This window comes from Aphanomyces astaci (assembly GCF_000520075.1).
Source record: "Aphanomyces astaci strain APO3 unplaced genomic scaffold supercont1.2, whole genome shotgun sequence".
Taxonomy (NCBI): domain Eukaryota; phylum Oomycota; class Saprolegniomycetes; order Saprolegniales; family Verrucalvaceae; genus Aphanomyces; species Aphanomyces astaci.
Window position 1 is genome coordinate 386,978 of NW_009798265.1, and position 25,008 is coordinate 411,985.

Below are 25,008 nucleotides of genomic sequence, written 5' to 3' on the forward strand. Positions count from 1 at the left end.
TATACATTGAATCCTTCAAAGCGTGCTTGTACGTTCAATTCTCTATTACATCATAATTGAGAGTTCGTCCAAATCGTCTTATTTGTTGAATGAGTGCAAAAATTGAGGATCCACTGTACGAGCATCATCCACATGAATGTAACGCCACAAGTTATTATCCCCCCCAACTATTATTGTGCTTTGCACCTTTTTTGGCAATTCCAGGGTTAAATTCATTGTTTAAAAATTTCTCAGACTTAAATAATGTCTAAAGTAACTTGAATAACGGTTGGGTGCGTTGTTTAAAGTTACTTCATCTAATGCGATGATTGGTTGGTTGAAGGTGGTTTTACTGGCACTTTCGTAAAACAAGTTGTTTGCCGTTTTCATTCTGGCAAGCAACTTGCTTTACGTCAACATGTTAAGGTGCTTGACGCAATGAAACTGAAGGAGCTATGGCCACACACATGACCCCCCATCCGTGATCACTACAGTACTAACATTATCTACTCCGAGTAATGTGTATAACGTTTGGGATATAGTTAGGCTACAGTACATGTAGTCGTCGCTCTGTCCAATGATTCAAAGCTATGCCATACCTACAATTCTTGATCTGCTCTAACCTTAGCACTGTACGTGGAAGGCAAGGGCGCACTACTGTACGACTACACGATGTATAGTACTCCCATTTAACAGCCTAATACGGTATGCATCGTGATGAACTGGTAGTTGTACGGCGTTAGTTGGCCTGGTGCTGCAACTCGATTAGTTAGCAGCTGAAATAAAGTAAGGGTTGTTTTATTCTGCTGAAATGCAGAACTTGTGTTTAGCGTTGTTTTATCTTCAATTGGGCTTATATTATTTTAAACGTCTGGTTGTTTAACGCATTTAAACAACGGGCAAACTACATGAAAAGCACAATAATACCCGTTGAGCTATAATTCGCTACGAGAATGTGGACACCTGGTACCGGTACTATTACGTTACTACTGGTATATAATTTGGTAACGCTACTTCGAAGTACATGATGTCTCAACAAAGCGCAGTCAAGATTTCAGTTCCGTCTTGGGGAAATTCAACCTCCATTCCGGACTACCGCGGGTTGGTTGCTGAACCGATTTTGCACCGCATACAACCAATGGCTACAAAGATCCATGGCCAGAAAGTGCCTCGTGCTAGACATCAATTCACCGCCAATTGGATTACGTTTTCGATTCTATTGGATTCCCAATCCCCAATCACATCTACGGTGGATATTACAATAAACCGCAATATCATTTGTGGCATCCTGTGGCCTTAGCATAACCATTCTGGTACGGCCACACTAGCACATCAATTGAATACTTGCTGCATTGCCTTCAATGACCCACCCAGCACATTGCAGCTGACCATTCACCCGACCCCCAATCAACCCCCCCCCGGTGTAAGCTCAAACATTGTTCAATTTGACCACTTCGGCAATGATCAATTCCACGAGCTATCGTGACGCCACGACGCCCAAGCCAGCCCATACGCCAGGCGGCTACCCCACCGACAACACCGTTATCCTCCCAAGCAACCTTAAGTCGCGTGGACTGTGGTTGGTCGGCCACGTGGTGGTTGGCCTGCTGATGGTTCTGGCTGTGCTGACCCCCATGGGCTACAACCTCCCCGTGTACCCCGTAGAGTTCTCCACCCCCATTTCTGTGTGGTGGAACGTCGATCCGAAAGTGAAGGGGAGTGGCAACCCTGAAATGGTGGTCCCGACCTACTTCTTTCTTGGGTCGGTGGTACCCGTGACGATCGGCGCCGTGCTCCTGGCGTACATCCGAGTCAAGTCGGCCGTGTTTGTCCCTCCGTTCTCCGCGCTGCTGCACCGCAAGCCAAAGGTGTTCAAGCACCTGGTCAGCTACGGCGAGCTCTTGTTCTTGTTGCTCTTGGTCGTGGGCAATGTCATCGTGTTCTCGTACCAGTACAAGAAGCGTTCCAAGCCCACCGACAACGCGACGACCCAAATCAGAGTGATCGGCACGTCCCTGGGGTTCTCAGGGTTGTATAACATGGTGTTTTTGGCCCTTCCCGCGAGTCGCCATTCGTTCTGGATGGAGTGGCTCAACATTCCGTACGCCAACGGGGTCAAGTACCATCGGTGGCTGGGCGTCGCCACGATCGTGTCGTTCGTGGTCCACACTGGCTTCTACGTCGTGTTCTACGCTCGCACGGACAACCTGCTCAAGATGCTGCCTTGCTTTGACTGCGACGTGGCCGTGGGGGGTAAAACCAACTGGGAAAACTTCTTTGGGTGGCTATCCATGATCTGCATGATGGTCATGGGGGCCACGAGCTTGCCGTACATCCGCCGCCACTACTATTCGGTTTTCTACGCCACGCACTTTCTGTTCATCCCCGCCACGCTGTTTGCCATCCTCCACTGGGGCAACATGTTCTTCTTCCTCTTCACGTCCATGGTGCTGTACATGGTCAACCGCGTGCTGTCCACGGCGTCGATCACGACCCCTGTGGCCTTGAAACGCGCCGCTGTCTTGTCGTCAGAAGTGGTCGAAATCACCTTCGAATGCGTCACGGGCTACAGTCCTGGCGACGCTGTCTGGATCAAGGTGCCCGCCTTGTCCAAGACTCAATGGCATCCCTTCAGTGTAGCGTCGACGCCGTTGGAAACCCCCGGCTTGCTCACCATCTACGTCAAGAGTCTGGGCAAGTGGAGCGCGGGGCTCCACCATTACATTCGCGAGTGCCATGAGAAGAACGTCCAGCCCATCATCTACATGGATGGGGGCTACACTGCAACCTCCCCGATTTCCGCAGCGCATTCCGACGTGGTGTTTGTCGGGGGGGGGATTGGTATCACCCCCTTGATGGGTCAGCTCGTGCATGTGCTTCGCAGCCACCCCAGTCAAAACGTGTGGCTTGTGTGGAACGTCCGACGCAAGGACATGTTTGTGCACTTCCAATCGTGGCTGCGTCACATTCAAAACGTGGGGGGAGACCGCTTGAGGATCCGCCTGCAAGTGACGCAAGAAGAAGTGACTGAGTTTGGTGTTGCGAACACCGATGACATTCAATCTGGCCAAGAGTTCACGGGACAGCAAAGCCTCCCCCGCTGCTTTGAAGGCCATGGCCCGAACTCGGCCGTCGAGTTCCGTCCGTATGCGCATGTCAGCACGATCAAACGCATGGTCATGCTCACGGTGGGGTTCGGATTCAGCTGCGCCCTCGTCGCCATCGCGACGTACGCCAACCGACTCACCACGGCGACTTCGGCCCAGTGGATTCTGCTTCGAGTGGTTCAATTTTGTGCGGTCGTCGTCGGCTGCTACCTGGCCCTTCTCGTCACGAAATTCCCCAAGACACTCGTCCCCGCAAGCGACGACGTAATTGACCATCACGACAAGGCCGCCATGAGCAGCGACGACGTCGCCAAGCACTTTGAGGTGCAATCTGGTCGCGCGGATTTGTCTGAGATCTTCCAAACCGTCGAGTCGGGGGCTCAAGGGTCGGTGGCCGTGTACGTTTGTGGGCCCAAGAGCTTAATTCGATCTGTCGACGAAAACGCCCACGGCAAGTTTCAAGTGCACCACGAAGACTTTGAAATGTAGGTTCATGCCTACCTGGTAGATATATAGTTCATATTTTTTTGGCATGATTGCCTTCAGTTGTGCAAAGGATTTGTATCGTTTCTATTACCACACCACACGAATGTGGTGAAGTCGTCAAGTGGACAGTTCACTTCACGTTGAACTACTGTACCGGTATAGTGGCTACTTATGCAGGCACATTCATTGCCACGCGGCATATCAACAGGCGATGTCCACGAACGATCACACTAATCATATTGATCGCGCTAAGCTTGGCAAGTTTCAACGAAGTATCTCCGAATTCCAAATACAATCAGTAAAGACAACGCACGGGAGTTGATGGTGCTGCATACATTAATAATTAATTACCTCTATAACCTACCATTGTATGGCCATCGAAGACATGCTCAATTAATAGGTACTAGTACTGATCAGAAATATAGCGATGCCGCCTCTCCGTTAATAACCGGGAATTGAATGAATTACTTTACAGTTATCTCGGAGCCACACGCCCAAATACACCGGTATTATGTGGCATATTGAAAGTTCGACTCATGGTGAACCATCGGCGCAAGGAGTTTACAGTCTGCTAAACTTGACTACTGTATGTTGTCCTTGGTGAATGGTGCTTGTCCAGGTGCGGAAGTAGTTTTCCTTCCTACTACTTGACTGGAATTATCAACCGCCTCCCATTGGACTGCTAATAGTTCTCCTTGACCGCACTTTATATACCGACCCGCCTGTTGACTGTATATCAAGTCGGTAAAGGTTGAGTTGCAACAACGCAGGAGGGAAGACATGCGAAACGTCAATCTCGTACGACAGGCAACCCATGAACGCCACAGTACAGTACATTGGGCTTCAATTATTCAGATGACCTACTTATTGCACTCAAGGATTGCAGTATATACGGCACTGTACCAAGGTTTTACTTGCCAAGTTCGGACAAAATGGGCATCGATCGCTTACTCCCATTCCGCGATTTCCTTATGTACTCTTTGATACGGTAAGTATCGTACCATTTCGGCATATTTGGTGGTGTCCCATTAAGTTCGAATCCACCGATAATTTCGCGCATTATATTTCGTGGTTCATGTATACGTATACAGACTCTGAATTCGCAAAACCTCCAATATATTTCTTGAAACGACCATAATATTTCGCATGTACTACTACGTAGTACTTCGAAGGAGTACTAACTACAGTGTAGTACTACGTAGTACCAGTACTTCGTACTTCGAAGTAGTAACTTACACTAACAGGGTACTGTAGATAAGCACCTGTTGCCCCCAACTAAGTGCACCACGTCGCATGTTGAGGCAATCGGCTGGCATTAACTCCTAGATCGGGGCTGATATCGGTTTGAGATATACTAGGTAACCGAATAGGTTGATATGCTTGTTTATTGGTGTTCGAGGTTCAGGGGCAGGAACAAGTCGGAATCCCCAACCAGTTATTACATGGAGGCGAATTTAAAATGCGCGACGGTTAGGTTTGGTTACTTCAACGAAATATAATGGTTGTTTCACGGACTGTACTACTACGTACTTCGAAGTTGTATTTATTAATACTACGTAGTAGTAGTATACTAGTATTCGAGGTTTTTGACAGTGAATCCAATGAGTGAACGAACCGCGAAATATAATCAGCGAAATCAACATTTCCATCGAATTAAATTGACTGTGAACACTGCGAACTTAAATGGGATTCACCAAATATCCAGTGTAGAATTGTCCTTCTCACGCAAATTTGGACTGTTCACAGTCAGTCCAAAAGTGAAACCGTTTTTGAATGAACTTGGCAATATATCTTGTATTCACTATAGTCAATCTGAAACTGGGGAGTTCTAGAAAACGTATTGATTGGCTGAACCCTTCAGAAATCTTATAAAGGTGGGGTTAGAATGGATTTTGATTGGCTAGTTCATTTTCAAATCGATTTGCCAAGTCTATTCGATTCTACTACTGTACTGGCGCCTCCAATTACGAACCGACTTGACAATATACAGTTGGATACATTTTGAGAACGAACGATTCAGCGTCCCTCCCAGTCTGACAAGCAGCCAAGTATTCTGATCAAAACCCATTGCGATGCTGGAAAAGGCGGGACTGATGGAATCTCATGGAGCGTACAACTAGACTTCCCTTCCTCACATCACATTTTGCATCATGTCGTCACCATTGAAGAGCATCAAGAGCTGTCGAGGAGCGGCCACGCCCAGCGGGCTATTCTTGTCTGACAATGGCACCCTGTTGGCCCCATCCACGTCTCGCAGCACGATCCTGTTCAAGTTTTTACACTGGTTTGTTGGTGCGCTCTTGTTGTTGGCCGTCGTATCGCCTGCCGGATATCACGTTCAGGCGATATATCGTAAGAACCTGGCGGTGTACTTCACTCCATGGTTCAACATCGATCCCAAAGACAAGGCCCGCTACGCTCCTGGCAAGGAGATGCTCCCTGTAGCCTATTTTTTCCTGTTTTTCATCCTCCCGGTCGTCGTGGCTGCCCTTGTCTTCAACTTGACCAAGCCTCTGTACCGCGGCTCGTCCTTCCGATTCCTGCACATCGAGCCGCGCTGGTTGTGCTGCCAGATCAGCTATGGGGAGCTGGCTTTCCTTGGCGTGGTGCTGGGAGGGAACATCATCGTTTTTTACCAATCGTATCTGCTCCAAATTGGCTTTGACAAACCGACTATAACCTGCATTGCCATCGCGTTGGGCTTCAGTGGGCTCTACAACATGGTACGTCGTTACCTCCATATCGTTTCCCATGCAGACCTTTATAACACATGCTTTTTTTCAGGTCTTCATGGCGTTGCCGGCGACGCGCCACTGTTTCTGGATGGAATGGCTCAACTTGCCTTGGGCTCGTGGGGTCAAGTATCATCGCTGGCTTGGTGTCTTGACCATCGTCAGCTTTGTCCTTCACTTTGCCTTTTTCATTGTCCAATACGCTATCACGGACACGTTGGCCGAAGAACTGTTGCCGTGCTTTGATTGCGATATTGCCACCGACGGCAAGTACGCTTGGTTCAACGTGTTTGGCGAGTTGTCGCTGCTATTCATGCTCATCATGGGGGCCACGTCCATCCCGTACGTCCGCCGTCATTACTACGCGACCTTCAAGGCCACCCACTGGCTGTTCATCCCCGCGGCCTTCACTGCGGTGATGCACTACGAGCAAATCATCATTTGGATCTACGTGTCCATGGTGCTGTATATTGTCAACCGCATGTACTCGAGCTCGACGGTGGCGTACCCCGCGGCCCTCGAGACCGCGACGGCGCTGCCTGGCCAAATCGTCCAACTCACGTTCAAATGCTCGACGACGTACCTCCCAGCGGACCTTGTGTACGTCAAAGTGCCTGCGATCTCCACGGTGCAGTGGCATCCGTTCAGCATCGCCTCGACGCCTCTGCACACCCCCGGCCTCTTGACCATCTACGTCAAGGCTTTGGGTCATTGGACTAATCAGCTCCACGACTACGTCAAGCAGTGCGAAGGTGAGGGCGTCCAGCCCGTCGTGTACATGGACGCTGGCTATACGCCCCCGCCCCCCATGTCTTCGTCGTACTCGAGCGTCGTTTTCGTCGGTGGGGGGATTGGTGTCACTCCTCTCATGGCTCAAATCATGCACTTGCTGCACGCACGCCCCCACCAGGACGTGTACCTTGTGTGGCATGTCAGGACTGTGGAGATGTTGAGTCAGTTCCACGGATGGTTGCGCGAGTTGGAGGACGTGGCTGAAGCCAACCACGGCCGCTTGCACTTGCACCTCCACGTGACACAAAAAGGGCGGACCGACATTGCCGTGGGCCCTGCAGCAGACGCCGACCGCATCGCCCCCTCGTTTGATTTGACCCGATTCCGAGCCCCCCCTCGTCCGTACGCGCACTTGTCCACGGTGCGCAAGCTGGGCGTCCTGCTGCTGGCGTTTCTGTGCAGTGGCACGCTGCTCGTGTACGTTCGGTTTGGTCAAAAGTTTACGAAACTGTTGGGGCCCGAGTACTGGCCCCTGCAACGCTTCATGGAGTTTCTGGTCGTGGTCGTGGGCTCGTACTGTGCGTATGGCGTGGCTGTCGTTGGTCATGCGAGTGAGCCAACTGAGGGATGCGAAATTGACCTCCGCCAGCCTCAACGACGAGAGGTCCGACCGGGCGACCTGCTGCAGCACTTTGCAGTGAAGTACGAACGAGCCAACTGGAACCAGTTGTTCCACGACATCCAAGTCGACAAATTCGGCTTTCCGCCAAACTCCGTGGGGGTGTACGTGTCTGGTCCCAACGCACTGGCTAAGGCCATCCGAGACGTGACGAATCACCACACACTGTTCGATGTGCATGTCGAAGAGTTTGAAATGTAGTTATACAAATCTACACTCAAGTTGTTAAGTCAAGTAATGTTCAAGTTATACAAATGTGTATACATCTACACTCAAGTTGGCGAGTATTCGCCAAGTAGTACTGTATGCAAGAAGGGACTTAGATGAGAAAATGGTGGTGGTGGACGTGAAAGGTGGGCCGCCCTTGGATGTTGTCGTCCACGTCGCGAATCAACGGCTTGGGGCCGGATACGAATACCCCCACCATGTCGTCAAGAGCAATTTGTTGCTGAATCTCGTTCAAAAGGACGGTCCAGTCGACCCGAATGGTCTGTACGTTATACTTCAGCAAGAACAGAACAGTGTCAGTTGCTGGCTTGGGCGGGAGGGGGGTCATGTCCACTGGAAGTTGCTGTGATGGCAAAACTGATGAGGCGGCACTCACGACGAAATACGCCACTGCGCACCCCCCGACCACGGCACAGAACGCTACAAAGCGCTGGAGCGGCCAGTAATTGCCTTGCGCTGTCTGGAGGGCATTGCCATACAACGCCAGGGTCAAGAGCCCCCCGCTGCAAACAAACGCTAGCAAGGCCATCCACGTACGACGAGCAAACGATAAATTCGCCTGAGGGGTTGCTTCCACGGGTTTCGCATGGACGTCAAAGCAAGGCACGATGCCTTTGTGGTGGTCCGACACGTTGAAAATCGCGAGTGGGTCACGAGTGACGTGCAGTCGGATGTACAGCCGGCTTCCGTTCATCGACGCCAACGCTTCAAGGTCCCGGAGCCAGTCGTGGAACTGCAGCAGCATCTCCGACTGGCGGACGTGCCACACGAGCCACACGGTTTCGTGGGGGGTGGTGTACAGCGCGTGCGTGATTTGACCCATCAATACAGTAACCCCAATGCCTCCCGCAATGAACAGCACGTGGCGATAGGCCGATGGAAAGATCGTTGTGCGCGATGCGGTGAAAGCACTGCCGCCGTCGAGGTACATCAACGGTAGAAACCGCTTTCGCTTGCACTCTTGAATGTAGTGATACAATCCCGTGGTCCAGTTGCCAAGGCACTTGACGTAAATCGTCACGAGGCCTGGCGTGTGCAGCGGAGAGGACGCGATACTGAATGGGTGCCATTGTGAGTGCGACAAGGCTGGTACGCGAACCCACACCGTCCCCCCCGGGGCGTAGTGCGTGGTGGTGTGGAAGGTTAGCTCAATGACATCGGCAGGCATCGCCGTCGCCCTCGCTACACTGATTGGGGCACGCGTGGTCTCTCTCGAGTACATGCGGTTGATCAAGTAGAGCACGAGGGATGCAAACACGCTGTAGAGAATGGGAACTCGATGCATCGATGCAAAGATCGCAGCAGGCACAAAGAGGAAGTGCGCCGTGCGAAACACTTCGTAGTGGTTTCGACGGACATACGGCAGCGACGTCAGTGCCACGACGCCCACGCAGATAAACGCCAGAATCCCAAAGACGTTCTGCCACCTGTCTGTGCCTTCAGCGGATGCCAAGTCGCAGTCCCAGCATGGCAACAGCGTGACAAGCGAGTCGATGTTGGCGTAGTACGCGACTATGATACCCACGTGCATAACAAGCGCCACCAAGGTTGCCACACCGATCCATCGGTGGTATTTCACACCATTGGCGTACGGGATGTTAAGCCAGGCCATCCAAAATGACTGTCGAGTGGCTGGGAACACCAAGAAGGTCTACAACAGTGTGTAAGAAAGGCGAGTGTTTCGGGTTCGTACCAAGTTGAACATGCTCATGTAGCCCAAGGCAATCCCTGCGTTCTTGATCGAATCCGACGAGCTTGTCATGGCCATGGTGCGCTTGGTATATTGATAATATCCAGCAAACATATTGCTAACCAAGAGGATGGCAACGAAGAGGATCTCGCCGCAGCTGACTCGATAGCCAAACGCTTGTGGTTTCGAGTGTAGCCAGTGCGACAACGGCGTCACAACAATCGGCAAGCTGCTACCTTGTATGAGAGGGAACAGCAGCGCTGCCGCAGCGATGGGAAGCACTATGCCAAGGAAGAAATACGTTGGCTGAACCATTTCATAATGACCACTGTTCTTCGCGCTGGGATCTCCACCCCACCACACGACCACCGTCGAGTAGAACGTCGCCTTGTACCAGGGCAAGTGAAACACCAGGGCAGCCGCAAGGGCGAGCAACATGCAACTTCCAATAAACCAATGCGCCAAGTTCCATATCAAGCGAGGTTGCTTTGATGGCGGCTGGACGACATGCGTCGCTTGAAGATCAAATTCAGCGTCGTCTATTTTGGCGGCATGATGCTTCGGCGTCAAAAGGACGTCGTACCGGGGCGACGTGATGTAGCTCATGGGCAATAGATTACAACATTCCTTCAACTGACGAGGGGTCATCGAACATTATTAGTCGTCGTCGTCAATCTATTGTTCTTGCAATTGTAGTTTGCTATTTTTGGGACTTTGAATTAACATTATTGGAAGTTGTAATTGGCACACTCGTTGTCGTTGCGTCGAACAAAGCTTTCATGTATTTGTTAGTAATGGACGCTCTACCGTAGAACTACGGTACGTTGTACTGTACAATCTCCAATGCATCCTCAATCCCTTCGATTTTTTCGTGCATATACTACTGTGCGTTGGCGAAATTCACGAAAGTATCAACAGTTTAGGTCAACCTCATTACCTTTGCCGTATAGTACATCACTACTATGCTACTATGGGGCAAAGGTAATGAGGTTAACTTAACGCAGACGTGATTGTAGAGACCCGTCGCCGCAATGAACGCGATGGTGAAAACATGCGCAGGTCGTGGGCGTTGCCACGTCTTGGGCGACTCTCTCTGACCACTACATAGCATATAGTGGTCAGAGAGAGTCGCCCAATATCTACATAGCATATAGATATTGCCAGCGTGTGGGAATCACCAATCACATTGCACTAAATCGTTCATTCGCTGATGTTAATACTCCCGTACCCAATGAAATCGCGTCTAGTATACGTCCGTGTCGGTTCAGATGTAGTTCGAGTGGTATAATCAGTATTTATCAAACTTTGTACTTCTATCTATTTCGCACACTTGAAAGTCGCCCCCATCCTGATTTGTTGATCAGATTCAGCGGATAATCCAAAGTTGTTCCATCAAATGTTCAGACAGGAGATATGTAGTATTCACTTTTGAATTCGCACGGTTCAGCGATGACCGAAGGCACGCAGTTCCCCCCGACGGCTACGCCCAAGCAAGACGACCAAGAATACGACTATGCGTTTTCCAACATGAACCGGTCGGAAAGCCCAACCGCGTGTGTTTCGGCCAGTCCGTCCCCCGTTGCCCGCACCTTGGGCATTGTTGGCCATGGCGTTGTTGGTCTTTTGCTGATCTTGGCGGTGCTTACTCCGTTGGCATTCAACTTTCCATGGTATGCCACCGACTTTTCAACCCCCGTGTCCGTGTGGTGGGGCGTGAACCCCAAAGTCAAGGGAAGCGGCCACTCTGAAATGGTGATGCCAACGTACTTTTTCTTTGGGATGGTGCTGCCTGTCGTGGTGGCGGGTGTCCTCTTTACCTTCCTTCAAGCCAAAACACCCATTGGACCATCTCCGTTGGCGCCCTTCTTGCACCGCAAGCCCAAACTCTTCAAGTGTTTGGTCAGTTACGGCGAAATCCTCTTCGTCGTCGTGGTCGTCACCCTCAACGTTCTCGTGTGCTACTACGAATTCGTCAAGCGATACAAAGCCACCAATCATACGGCCGATACGTTCAAGAACGTCGGTACAGCGCTTGGCTACACCTCACTCATCAATCTGGTACAGTATGCCAACTCCCTTCAACTTTGCATGATTGTTTGTCTCATTGATCGAAATCGTGTAGGTTCTCATTGCCCTTCCCGCCACCCGCCACTCGTTCTGGATGGAATGGCTCAACATTCCATATGCACACGGGTTAAAGTACCACAGGTGGATTAGTGTGTTGACCATCGTGACGTTGATGGCCCACTTGGTGTGCTTTCTCGTGTACTACGCCATTCTTGGCAAGTTGATGAAGCTGCTTCCGTGCGCCAACTGCGACATTGCCACGGACGGGATGACCAACTGGGAGTACTTCTTTGGCATCCTTTCGGTCTTGTGTTTCGTGGTGATGGCGGTCACGGCGTTGCCGTACGTCCGTCGCCACTACTACTCGGTGTTCTATGCCACGCACTTCCTCTTCATTCCTGCGTCCCTCTTTGCCGTGTTCCACTGGGGCAACATCATCTACTTTCTCTTTGCGTCCATGGTCCTGTACTTGACCAACCTCATGCTGTCTCGAGCATCGACGTCCACCCCCGTGACCTTGAAGCACGCCGCTCAACTGTCGTCGGAAGTGGTCGAAATCACGTTCAAATGCGTCACGGGGTACAGCCCAGGCGACGCCGTGTGGATCAAAGTGCCCGCCTTGTCCAAGACCGAATGGCATCCCTTCAGCATCGCGTCGACGCCGTTGGAAACCCCCGGGTTGCTCACCATCTACGTCAAGAGTCTGGGCAAGTGGACCACGGGGCTCCACCATTACATTCGCGACTGCCACGAGAAGAGTGTCCAACCCATCATCTACATGGATTGCGGGTACAAGTCTGCGCCGCCGATTCCTGCGACCCACTCGGACGTGGTGTTTGTGGGGGGGGGTATTGGCATCACCCCCTTGATGGGGCAGCTCGTGCATATCCTTCGCAGCCACCCCAGTCAAACCGCGTGGCTCATTTGGAACGTCCGACACAAGGACATGCTCGTGGGCTTCCAATTGTGGCTTCACCACATTGAAACAGTTGGGGGAAACCGGTTGAAGATCCGGTTGCACGTGACGCAAGACGACACGACGAGCTTCGACGTCGACGCGACGACCAAGCAATCCATTCCTGGCAACTTTGACGTGCACAATGGGACGCCTATCGAGTCGCGGCCGTACTCGCACGTGAGCACCGTCAAGCGAGTGCTGCTGTTGCTGTTGGCATTTGCGTTCAGTGGTGGACTGTTGATTGCTGTCACTTACGGCAACAAAATTCAGTCCACCCCGCCGCGCCTGTGGCTGGTCCAACGCTTGGTGCAGTATTGCGTGGTGGTTTTCGGGTGTTTCTTGGCGTACGGTGTCACGAAGTTTGTCAACGAACGACCGCGGCAGCCGCTGTTGCCTGGTGCAGGTGAATTCTCGTCTGATGGCAAAGTGCCGTTGACCGCCCACGAGCTGACTGCTCACTTTAACGTGCAATCTGGCCGCACGAATTTGGCCGACGTATTCCACGAAATCGAAGCGTCGGCGGCATCGACTGTTGGCGTGTATGTCTCCGGCCCGAAGAGCTTGATCAAAGCGGTCGACGCACAAGGACAAGGGATCCGCAAGTTTCAAATTCGACACGAAGTGTTCGAGTTGTAGATTGTATAATGCGTCGGTCTGCTACCCACATACTGCACACTGCATCGTTAAGTCAAGATTTATACCTTTGAATCAATAGGGCCATCAATGAGCAATTAATCACCATGATACTTACTACTTCGAAGTACTACTACAGTACATACTAATACTGTAGTAATCGTTGCCAACACTTTCATTTCGTACAGTGTACGAATATCTCATTACTACTGTAGTACTTTGTAGTACTACTGTAGGATTTGTATACCATATGGATAGAGGTCCCGTCCATGGCCGAGTGCAATTTGCATTTGCAGGTCAACAATTGTGCAAACATCTGTATTAGTGTTGAACTTTACATGTCGAACTCTTCGTTGTGGACGTGGAATTTGGACTTGCCTTGGATTTCCGCGTCCACAGCACGGATGAGCGCTTTGGGACCAGACACATACACCCCAACGTTACGCCCTGTGGTCGCATTCGCTTCGATCTCGGCAAACACGTCGCGCCATACCGCACGCTGAAATTGCACGTCAAAGTGCTTCACAAACGTAACTGTGTCCATCACCTTGACCGGTTTGGCCACTTTGTCCGTCTCCACAGCGGGAACGGCGGCAGGCGTCTTGGCAACGTAAGTGACGATGTACGCCATGTAGCTTCCCGCAATCACAACACAACATTCGACAAAGCGCTGCAGGGGCCACCAACCCGGGTTGATGGCTTGGATTTTGTTGCCGTATTTGACCGCTGCCAAGAGACCACCACTACAGGCAAACGCAAGGAAGAGCATCAACATGCGCTTGGTGGTACTTAAGTGAGCATATGGACGGGGCTCCACCGCCACAACGGGGGCAAACGTCATGAGATTATCCAAGCAAACGTCTTCCTCAGCCACGTTCAATGCCGACGCGTGCTCTTGAGTCACATGCAAGCGAACGTGGACGCAGCATCCGTTGGCGGCGCTCAATGCTTGCATGTCATGCAGCCACGATTGGAATTGCGTCAGCATCTCGGATCGTCGAACGTGCCAAATCAACCACACCGTTTGTTCGGGGTGGGTATACAAGATGTGCATGAGCTGGCCCATGAGCGGTGTGACCCCGACGCCCCCGCCCACAAACACTACGTCCGAATACGCCGGCGAAATTGGCGCCGCGGTCGTGTACCCGCCGTCCATGAACACTACTGGTGGGATTCCCGTAGTTTGGCAGTGGCGGATGTAGTGGTACAATCGGTTGGACCAAGGACCCAAGCATTTGATGTACACTGTGAGGAGGCCAGGCGCTTGCAACGGGGTCGACGCAACGCTGAAAGGATGCCACTGGGTCTTGGACAAAGCGGGGACTTTGAGCCATACCACGTCGCCCGGGCTGTATCCAGTGGCGCAGTGCAATGTCAGCTCGGCCACCTCGGCGGGCATCGCGATGGCACGTTCAATGGCCACTGGCGCCGAAATGGACGCGGACGAGAACATACGGTTGACGAGGTAGAGCACGATGGTGGCAAACAGCCAGTAGAGGATGGGACCCCAGTGCAGCACGGCAAAGATAGTCGCGGGGATGAAGAGGAAGTGTGTCATGTAAAACACGTTGTAGTACTTGCGGCGGATGAACGGGAGGGATGTGATGCCCATGATCACCATGGCCAAGAACGACAGGATGCCGAAAAAGTTCATCCAGTGGTCAAACCCTTCCTTGGCCACGTTGCAGTTGTAGCACGGAAGGAACTCATGCAACGAGTTGCGGATGCCGTACACAATAAAGTAGAATATCGTGTGGCCAGTGAGCATTACGATCGTGACGACGCCCAACCACCGATGGTACTTGACGCCATGTGCGTAGGGGATGTTGAGCCATTCCATCCAAAAGCAATGGCGGGTGGCAGGCAGCGCCAAAAACGCCATGTTGTACAGACCATTGAAACCGAAATTGATGGCAATGATGGATAAAATGTTGAGTTTCGTGCTCTTCCCAGGCTTGTAACGCCGGTGCCATCGGTTGTAAAACACAATGACGTTACCTCCGAGTACCACGAGGAGAAACAACAGTTCCCCGTAGCTGACAAGACCTCGGAGCAGCAACGGTTTGCGATGCAGTAGGTGGGAAAACGACGGAACCACGATGGGGGACTTGGCTCGAACGATGGCAAACAAGAGGGCACCCACGACGACGGGAACGACCATGCCGAGGAAGAACACAGTGGGCTGGACCATTTCACTACGACCACTGCCCCGCACCTTGGGGTCGCCCCCCCACCAAACGACGATGCGGGGTGACACTTCACTCGAGTAGAACTGCATAAAGTACATAAACGGGGTCCAGGTGGCCAACAGGAGACACAACCCGACAAACCAGTGGGCACACACCCATACAAAATGGGTCTTGGTCGCGTTTGTCGTCGGCAACGTCGCGTCGGGTTGGACAGGCGTAGGCTTGGGGGTGTCGATGGGGTGATACGTAGAATCGGCCATGATGGACACCGGACAATGCAAATTCAACAATGATTTGATGTGCCGACGGTTGTAGGCAACGTCGAACGAGGTGTGGCTGCTGAACGCACATACGACATCCCCTCCAACGAAGTGTGCTCCCTGAACTCGTGCATCCATGAGTAACCAACGGTGCATTTTCAATGGTCCACGAGACGTGCAAGAAATACGTCGGTTCCTCCGGACAACATGTTGCGTGCCTCTTCGCACTTGATCGCTGATGGACGCGTTTCGTTGGATGGTTCTGAACCAATGAAATCATCATATGATTGCTATTGGCCACGAAACAACAACATCCAGCATCCCTGTCATATTGCGACATTTTGTGTGGACGGAATTCTGAGAATTTAGTTTGCTCAACCAACGGGTGGCTGAATTTGATTGACGGGAAAGTACAGTAGAGCACATCCGACCAAGTAGAAACGAGCAACATGTCACCTCATTACAGTACTGTACTCCGAGTATTAGGTGTCGTCTCAACAAAGGTGAAGCTAGCAGTAAAATCAGCGATGCTGCAACAATTCACCACACAAAACTGTACTATTACTAGTAATAGTACTACCCCTTAATAGTACAGTACACTGTACCTGGTAGTATTGTGCCCACAACGCAATTGCACTTCTAAAGCTATTAATAGCAACAGCAAGCCGGATGATCTCAACCTTATCAAGTAAGCGATCGAAATGCATGCTCACACGGCTATACGTATTTCCCTGGATTGCTTTGTTAATAATCCATCAATTGTTGATACGGCACCAAATTGTGAGACTGCCTGATTTTAGCCAATAACAAATCGAAATTCGACGCCATATTTTATTACACATCTTGATAACGAAGTTCTGTTCACCTTTTTCAATATTAAACAATAAAAATACAAGCATTTAAATAGAATGTCCACTGGCCTACGAGTGCGTCACAGCAGCTGCGAGGCACTTGAGTACGTCCTTTTAAGCCAGTGGTACCATAGACGAAGAAGTGGCTGCGTAATATTTCGGAATGAGTGAATTTCCTCCGCTATTAACTGTTGTGATTGTGATCCACCCACAACAATAATTAAAAAATATGATTGCAATTCTATTTATGATCAAATTATTTTTCATATTAATTTAGACCCCTTTAAATAATCGAACAGTACTTACTGTTATTACTAGTAGGGACTTACAGTTAAGCACCTTACGATTGACAGTGAGCTCAAAACATTTAATTTCGTTACAAATCTTAACAGTAAATGCAGTCCAATCATGTTCCATAAAAAAAATGATGGCATTTCATATTCTCTTATGCGGCTTTCAGAATGAAATATGCCAGTAATAAATACTGGTATTCGTTATCACTCTCGACAGGGGTTTGACACAGTTTTACAGTTAACTCAAGGTTAAAATTCGACCAAATTCACAGTCAGTGTCAACAATTGATGCATTGCCGTGAGTTCGAGCGCCTTGGACGTGGCGTCCACGCGGCGGTTCTCCATCTGGGTGGGCGCGTCCTATACCTTACATGATACTACGTAGTAGCTCATGAGATACATTTACATTTCTGGGCAAGCAACCCTGCGATGATGCCACCGGGTGGGGGATTGTCATTGCCTATCCTCTCTGGACGCATTGCTTGACCGAGCGATAGTGAAAAGACAAGATGAAGGGGAATATTCCGGGGGTACAGCAGTCAAGCAATTGTCACTGACTATCACTTTGCGTCAATCCTGTCCTTGGACACTAGGCAACGAACGACATCAGTATCAACGTTAATCCAAATTTAATCTATTCTTTGGCAGCTGCAGGGACCAAATGAACCTTTGTGTTTGTGTAGTTCTCCATATCAGTCAAACAAGTAACTCAGTAGTGAGTACATTCATAGTATATAGTGTAGAAGCGATTAAATATGTACCCGACGATGTACGGCGTCCATCGCTCGGAGGCGGATGACTTGGATCGATGTGTGCATGTGCAGGGTGAACCGCTGCTGCGTGGATTGGGACGCGCCTGGCAGTGACGAGGCGACCCATGTGTGTTAGTCGATGACTTGGGACGAAGCGCTATGAGTCCACGTTGGTCCTGGAGTCCCATGTCGTTGTGTGTTCCATTGGCACTGGCACGAGTCGCACCTGTCCAGTGAATTAAGAGGAGCGCGAACGAGTGGTCGCCCGGTAGCGTGAAGCCCGCGCCACATGACTGGCACGACTTGTGCGGGTGCCAATGATCGTACGACTTGGGACTCGAGCACCAACGTGAACCCATAGCGTGTCGTCGCGGCACGTCAACTCCAGATTGAAACGAGAACTGACTGACAGGGCCCTGTGAATAAGTACCGGTAGTTACTATTAATAACTACTAAGGTAGTGCATCGATTTTCTGGACGGTTTCTGATCACAGTATTGGTCATTTTTCAAACCTTCATAGCTTCGCTGTCATATCGAATTTTTATATTCTACGATTATGTCCTGAATATATAATTCAAGCAGAATATTATGGTGTTAATCCAAATGTGAAAAGAAACAGTTCATGATTTGTAGGCAATTTAAATACAGCAAATAAGAAATCTCATGACTTTCTAACGACATCCAAATCTGGACGGCCAACGTATCTTGACATTTGTATACTGTTAATATAATTTACATTAAAATACTTCTGATTTCTAAGGACCAAACTATAAAATTGCCTACGGCGAAAGCAATAAAAATTCACAAAATATACACGAATGAATGAATAAAAATTCAATTGGACTTTTTGCGCTTAACATTTGGCTTTCTGGTTGGCTTGGAAGCGTTCGTGTTCAAGCCTTCCTTCGTGAACAAGTCGCCATCAGTGACAACACGCTTTCTCGCCTTCTTCGGTGTTCGCGCAGGTACGGTAATGACGTTCTCACGTGCATACTCTTGAGTTCTGATCCAGGCGGCTGCACCAAGGTCGCTATTGACACAGTTCTTGGATTGCAAGTCGAGGCGCTTCAACATTGCGGGCAATGATAACGGCCAGGCACCGCATGTACGAAAACCGTTCTTAACCATGCCTCCAGCATGGCAACCGTCGTGCTGAAAGTCGTGACTGATCAGTTTGTTGAACGCAGTGCCTGCAATCAAGATCGCATTCGATCGCGGCAAGGCGTCAGTGTTCGCTGCGCGCAGGTACGTCGTCACAGTTGTCTTGATGTCGCGCTTGATGCGCAAGATTGCGACGTCCAACGGCTGAAGCAAATGCGTCGCGTTTGCAGGTAAGTAGACCAACACAATACCATACGCTTCGCAGATCATCTTACTGTCTACGCCGTGATGAGAAGAGCAATTGTCTAGGACAAGCACGGCAGGTCTAGCCGCACGGCAGCGAAGCTTCCACTCTCCGAAGGTAATCAGCCAGTTGTTGAAGATCACTGAGTTCATGAACGCTTTAGGAGCCGTGGTCACAAGCGCGTCATCGACAGGACACTCGTCCAAGATAGTACTCTCGCAGGACTGTCCAGGGAGAAGAACGCCGGGGGAACAAGGGTGCCGTCGGATGCAGCAGCCACGACAATGGTGAGATGGTACGGTGGGGTATTTTTTTGATACCAAACGTTCTTTGACCCGCGAATAGCGACGACTTTCTTGTTTTGGGACATTGTCTTGAAGCTCGTTTCGTCCATGTTGTAGACATCTGCAGCGGTGCACGCGAATCCTAGAGTGCCTTTGATTAGCGCGTTAAAGTAATGTTTTATACCTAATTTGTTAGCTGCGTTGCGACTCTTTGACAGCTTCTGAGCCACGCGGTCAGCAATGATAGGGTTGCGTACACAAAACTTATGGTACCATCCTCGAGTAACGTTCCGTGGTACGCCATGGTATACAGCCAATATCGCGTTCGCCTTGTGGATGACTTCCCCTCGCTCAACCGGCATTCCACGACGTTGCATCGCAGCGATCCAAGCAACAAGGTCCTGCTCAATCGATGAGGGGAGAGCTTGGTGCGGCCCTCGCTTGTTGATGGAAATGGCGCCAGTGTCCTTCTTCATCTTGATGTAGTGGAATAACGTGGCCCTGGAGACAGCAGAGCTCCGGACGACAGCCGCTTTGGACTCGCCAGCTTCGACGCGCCGAATCGCATCAAGGATTTGTTGATACGTGGCGGGCATGTTTCAAAATGGGGAAGTCAATGAGTATTTTTATTCAATTGGCGCGAAAAAATTGCGCCAAATATCGTCACTCGAGTTTGTATATAATTACAACCACGAATATTATCATATCTAATCAAATTCACTCAACTCAAAATGCAGACGTACTATTGGTGAAAACTCAAACCGTCCAGGAATTAGGAGCCGTCTAGTTAATCGGTGTACTACGTAGTATGTATTATTAATATCAGTACTGGCTGGTACAGTATTATTTACCTAAACGTTACAGCAGTTGAACAGTCACGCAAAACCTGTAGAAACTAATGATTATGCATTTGCTGAGTTTTCAATTTTGTTGAAGGGTCAAAGTGTTCGAACATCCCAGCGGGCGTTATGTTGGTGGTGGGTATGGTGGTGCAGCGAGATATGCTGTGGTGGCAACATGTACAGTATGCCGTAGTGGCGTGCGGTTCGTCGCTGTTGTTTTGGTGGCGAGTGTTTGTGGCGGGTGTTGTCGATGTGGTGTGGCTTGGTGGCGTGTTGGTGACGAGTGTGTTGTGGTGATGGCATGGTTGTGTGGTGGTGAGGTGGTAGCGTGAGTTGATGTGGGTGCATGGGTTGCGTTGATTGTGGTGTGTGTTATTGTAGTGATATGATTTGTAGCAGTACTCCGATACGAGTATACGTAATTTGTCTTGGCCTGATGTGTATGTGATTTCCCTTACAGTCGGAATCTCAATCTCAAGTTGTTGTCGCTGGCTCTGGTGATTGCACTTGCCGACAAGCTAACAGTACCCCCCCCGTCCAGGCAAGAGATGATTCCACTTCCACCATTGATGTGCCGCATATGCTCGACAGTCAGATACAACCTTTTGCATATACTACATAGTAGAGCCATTTGTTGCTTACCGTAATATACATTGTAATTCATTATACGCAATTTCTTGGTTGTTCTTCATGGTAACACAATCGACAGCTTGACGTCACGACACTGTAGCACAGCCAGCCCTCGTCTGCGTTACCGGTATGGAGCAAACCATGGACTTGCATCCTTGAAATGTGTACATTACGAGGCTTATACGTGCAGGTGGAATGAATTTGCACCCTCATTCCCGCGGTGATTGAAACAGGGCACGTTAAACTGTAATGCCATTTACGTAACGAAATGATTGTAGTGATGAATAGATAACGCACTGTCGCACGACTCTCACCAACGCGGCAAGCCATACAACTTCGCCCGTTTCAAGACAGACACCGCCAACAACGGCAGGATCGGCCGCGGACCGGCGCAAACAAGCAGCCATCACCGACCCTGGAGGCTTCGCTCCTCTATGTTTATGCACCGATGTCTCTATCCGGCCACTATAACCGGATACTGACACCAGCAAATCGATTCTATGTGACGGAATATGAACCCGATGCTGGTGCGGTGCGAAAATATTTCAGTAAATTTTCAGTAAATCAGCACACAGATTTACTGATTGGCCAATTTACTACCGGTAGGCGCGGTGGAGATGCTCTAATAGTACTTCGAGGTGTACACATCAATACCATCTATTTATACAGATATAAATATCTGTAAGTATTGGAGGTGACGCTCGAAAACAAGTACTGTACTTCTATTATTAATAACTGTAAGTTCAGGTATTTTCCGGTATATTTCGTCCGACGCACAACTGATTCACGCCATGTGCGTTATGTTCGCCAAGCATTCGATATATTTCGTCCAGACCCTTCTTCGTTGCATTATATTTCGACTAATGTCCGGTATATGTCACCCCATAGGCGTTGTATTTCACATGTTGAATATATTTCAAATGACCATCCATCTATTTCGATTTTACAATCAGCGTGCTGCTGCGTCAGGCGCTAACTTCCATGTCACCCACGTTTTCGACAAGACCGTAGAACAGCTTGAGCAACAAGGTGTAAGGTTGTAGAGGATTCACGTCGCTATCCACTACCTGCGATTTACTTGAGTTGCATCTAAAATCGAAATAGATGGAAAATCATTTGAAGTATAATTAACATGTGATATGGGGTGACATATACCAGAGATTAGTCGAAATATACTGCAACGATGTTGGCTTTGGACAAATAACGTCGTTACTGTCCGTTTGGTCGGAAGGTATTCACGAATGGTCTTCCATAACTTTTACTCTAGGAGGTATTTCCCCGATCCAAAGGTATATTTGAATTCAGGAGTTTAACCTGCTGTCCGTGAGGGGTTTTATTTTTCCTGGAATACTGTAGCATTCTACTCTCCCAGGTTTGAAATGAGGTTTACTGTTAACATCAGCACCTAATGCAACGTACTTAATGGAAGTGTATTTTTAAAACTGCTGCATCGAAGTATTCTATTGAGTCATAAAATAAAATAAACGTTAAATAATGTATAGCATTACTATATCAGGGGTACAAATTATTAAAAGTATTGAACAAATATAACTATTTAAATAGTCTACTTCATTAATATACTGCGTTTCATCGCTGGAATCATTGCTTGCGAACGCAGAGCACAATTTTGCACTTGGGCCTTCTAGCTTCTACAAGCAGAATATGTGATCGAAGACGAAATCAGTTGTGCGTCGGACGAAATATTCCGAAAATATCCTGAGCTTTATCGAAAAATGGTGTTGTAACGTTATGTCATTTCCAAAAAGGACCTTGCAGCAACATTTTCAAATAAAAAAAAATTCTACTTTCATGAAAAAAGTTACTGCCAGTTATTGTGCTTTTCGTGTAATTTGCCCGTTGCTTAACTGTATTAACAGTATAATAGAGAGGTTTTGCAACTCATTCCATTCCGCATCCATAGCATATGCCCCGACATATGGTGACAAAACCAGAGTTACCTCTTAAACATAGTTGTGGAAACCGTAAAATTTTATGCATTCGCCGCACAATTGGACAATTGTATGGAATAAATTCCAGTCCGTACAATTCAAGTTGCGCCAACGTCTTTGTGACGCCATTCGATGGATACATGCAAATATGTTATCGTATCCGTAGTGGCTAACCGGATGGATGAGGTCTCAAAGCCAAAATTTCGGTACTAGTGCAGTAACTATTCCAGTCCATACTATGCATAAAAGCGATTCTTGTCAAAAATATGCGGAATGGATGCGGTCTGGACAAGTTGCAAAACCTCTCTAATAAACAACCGGACGTATTCACCGAAGCATTATGCAGCGATGTGTATCCAAAGTCGTCAACAAAGTCAATGTGTAAGTGAGATGCTCTTCAGAAGGAGCGCTTACTTTGATCGGGAAAATGTGTACATAGCATTAGAGGTGTTCATATTAATAGTACACCATTTTGCGTTTATTTTCAGCTTTTTTTCAATATATTTCCACCAACCTCCGATATATTTCACCGAATCGCCAATATAGTTCACCCAACCTCTATTATATTTCACGCCGACGTATAATATCGCCGTTATATTTCACCCAACCCCCAATATAATTCACCCAACCTTGAAAATATATTTCACCTGACCACCTATATATTTCATGAAAAGTAAATCCTTTACGCCCGAGAGAGTGAAAACCAACACATCTACGGCTCAAGCACCAACGTCCAAGTCGTGCATCTTCGTAGCACGGACATAAAACGGCTCAAAGAGAGCAGTGGACACATGCAAGCGATTCGGCTCAATTCATATTCCATTGTTAAGCTAAATACTAGTACGATACAAATGCACTGAATACCTTCAATTGCCTCGTCCCCTGTGTGTTCCAAGTATTGCATGCGAAACTCATTACGAGCTTGGCCATCGGTGGCAGCCCCATATCCGATCGTTTTGTGTATTATATGTAGCTTACCGCGTAGCATTAGTGTCACCGACTTTAACATGAGCCATCCTTTTGCAGTGGGATCGTTGATTCCATATGCACGAGCAACGGTCTTCCCGTCTTGTCCGGCGTCGTGTGCTGCAACCACACGTCTCTTGGCAGAGAGGAGAACTCGCTTGTAGGGATCACATTGGGGTGGCTGCTATGACATGTTAGCGGTGGATCGTTCTATAGAGAGAGCTGTACCGGAGTTTGTGGTGCAGGGATGGCCTCTTCCATCGAGCTCAGGTTCAAGAATGGTGAAAGCGCGCGAAACTCTTCGCGCGCTTCGATCTTTCTAGATTCCCAGCTCGAATTATAATGATTGCTAGGTGAATTATATTTTCGAAACGTGAAATTAACCTGTGGTTGGGTGAAATATGACGCATTTTGGGTGAAATATAACGGCGATATTATACGTCGGCGTGAAATATAATGGAGGTTGGATGAATTATATTGGCGATTCGGTGAAATATATCGGAGGTTGGTGGAAATATTCTGAAATAAAGCTGAAAATAAACGCAAAATGGTGTAGTATTATACTTCGAAGTACATCCTTCGTAGTGTACTAAGTACTACGAAGTAGTATTTATTACTATGTACTAGTGTACTGTACTGAAGACTTACGGGACAGCATTGACAGTGAATATTAATACCAACCTTGGATACTATGGTTAATATAATATAATTGTTGAATTAAATGCGTGGATGACATGTGGATAACATTTGGATGACATTAAGTCTTTAAATCAGTTGTTTACTATTTTTCAAAATGACTGAGAGTTCAACAATTGGACAGTGTTATTTCAGAAATATCTCTATAAATTGCAAGTACATACGGAAAATAGCATATATTATTTTACTGACGAGAAACTTGCCTTCTCGTCAGTAATTCTGTGAAATACGACGAGATTCACTTACTGATCAAATACAAAGTATCAAGTCACTAAACTATTATCCTATCAAACCGAACAAGAGAAAAACGTGAACGATATATTGGTCAAGTTATTGAAGAAATTGATGAACTATTTTATAGCTAGTACATGATACCGTTCGAACGATTCAATGAGGGTGACGAATATCGCGAGACACGATTGTTGTCGACGGCAAGACGTTCTTGACGGTTCAAGCGATAACGGCGCTGGGATTCAGCACGGCGACGCTTCTTTTCATTGGCCATTCTCTCGTAACGGGCAATAACAGACCCGTAAAAGTCCTCGTCGTCAGCACGCAAGGGAAACATGGACAAATGAAAATTCGTCAGTGCAAATGTCGTTCGTTGCATAAGGTTGTAGTTCCCCTCACTCCACGTGTACGTCGCGTAGGAAATCTTC

At 48.7% G+C, this 25,008-nt stretch overlaps 6 protein-coding genes across 9 annotated transcripts; 3 read left to right on the plus strand and 3 right to left on the minus strand.

Moving 5' to 3' along the window:
* Window positions 1–1,439: 1,439 nt before the first annotated feature.
* H257_01042 (hypothetical protein) lies at window positions 1,440–3,575 on the plus strand (the record flags this gene model as incomplete). Its single annotated transcript, XM_009824053.1, has 1 exon — window positions 1,440–3,575. The coding sequence occupies one exon, from the start codon at window positions 1,440–1,442 to the stop codon at window positions 3,573–3,575; it is 2,136 nt and encodes a 711-aa protein (XP_009822355.1).
* A 1,984-nt stretch (window positions 3,576–5,559) lies between these two features.
* On the minus strand, window positions 5,560–10,307 carry H257_01043 (hypothetical protein). Of its 4 annotated transcripts, none has more exons than XM_009824057.1 (4): window positions 9,637–10,307; window positions 7,128–9,594; window positions 6,332–6,994; window positions 5,560–6,285 (listed from the first exon to the last, which is right to left on the minus strand). In XM_009824057.1, the coding sequence occupies exons 1-2, from the start codon at window positions 10,279–10,281 to the stop codon at window positions 8,035–8,037; spliced, it is 2,205 nt and encodes a 734-aa protein (XP_009822359.1). In that variant the 5' UTR covers window positions 10,282–10,307; the 3' UTR covers window positions 5,560–6,285; window positions 6,332–6,994; window positions 7,128–8,034. The 4 variants fall into 4 exon arrangements, with proteins under 4 accessions (XP_009822359.1, XP_009822358.1, XP_009822356.1 ...); XM_009824056.1 differs by having other exon boundaries at window positions 6,332–6,727; window positions 6,888–9,594; XM_009824055.1 differs by having other exon boundaries at window positions 5,586–6,285; window positions 6,332–6,727; window positions 6,783–9,594.
* H257_01044 (hypothetical protein) lies at window positions 5,723–7,977 on the plus strand (the record flags this gene model as incomplete). The annotated part of the gene is made up of 2 exons (XM_009824058.1): window positions 5,723–6,295; window positions 6,357–7,977. 2 exons carry the CDS (start codon window positions 5,723–5,725, stop codon window positions 7,914–7,916), a joined length of 2,133 nt encoding a protein of 710 aa, XP_009822360.1. The 3' UTR covers window positions 7,917–7,977.
* A 675-nt stretch (window positions 10,308–10,982) lies between the features above and the next one.
* On the plus strand, window positions 10,983–13,460 carry H257_01045 (hypothetical protein). The gene is made up of 2 exons (XM_009824059.1): window positions 10,983–11,691; window positions 11,756–13,460. The coding sequence occupies exons 1-2, from the start codon at window positions 11,083–11,085 to the stop codon at window positions 13,292–13,294; spliced, it is 2,148 nt and encodes a 715-aa protein (XP_009822361.1). The 5' UTR covers window positions 10,983–11,082; the 3' UTR covers window positions 13,295–13,460.
* Window positions 13,461–13,597: 137 nt separating this feature from the next.
* On the minus strand, window positions 13,598–15,740 carry H257_01046 (hypothetical protein; the record flags this gene model as incomplete). The annotated part of the gene is made up of 1 exon (XM_009824060.1): window positions 13,598–15,740. The coding sequence occupies one exon, from the start codon at window positions 15,738–15,740 to the stop codon at window positions 13,626–13,628; it is 2,115 nt and encodes a 704-aa protein (XP_009822362.1). The 3' UTR covers window positions 13,598–13,625.
* Window positions 15,741–17,133: 1,393 nt separating this feature from the next.
* Window positions 17,134–17,995, minus strand: H257_01047 (hypothetical protein; the record flags this gene model as incomplete). Its single annotated transcript, XM_009824061.1, has 3 exons — window positions 17,134–17,244; window positions 17,646–17,740; window positions 17,863–17,995. 3 exons carry the CDS (start codon window positions 17,993–17,995, stop codon window positions 17,134–17,136), a joined length of 339 nt encoding a protein of 112 aa, XP_009822363.1.
* Between the last annotated feature and the right edge of the window lie 7,013 nt (window positions 17,996–25,008).

Excerpts from the sequence above, each read along its gene's own strand:
- H257_01045 (XM_009824059.1), top strand. The coding sequence starts at position 11,083 with ATGACCGAAGGCACGCAGTTCCCCCCGACGGCTACGCCCAAGCAAGAC. Across the intron at positions 11,692-11,755 it reads ACACCTCACTCATCAATCTG|GTTCTCATTGCCCTTCCCGC; the intron begins GTACAGTATGCC and ends GAAATCGTGTAG.
- H257_01043 (XM_009824057.1), bottom strand. The coding sequence starts at position 10,281 with ATGACCCCTCGTCAGTTGAAGGAATGTTGTAATCTATTGCCCATGAGC. Across the intron at positions 9,595-9,636 it reads ACATGAGCATGTTCAACTTG|ACCTTCTTGGTGTTCCCAGC; the intron begins GTACGAACCCGA and ends ACACTGTTGTAG.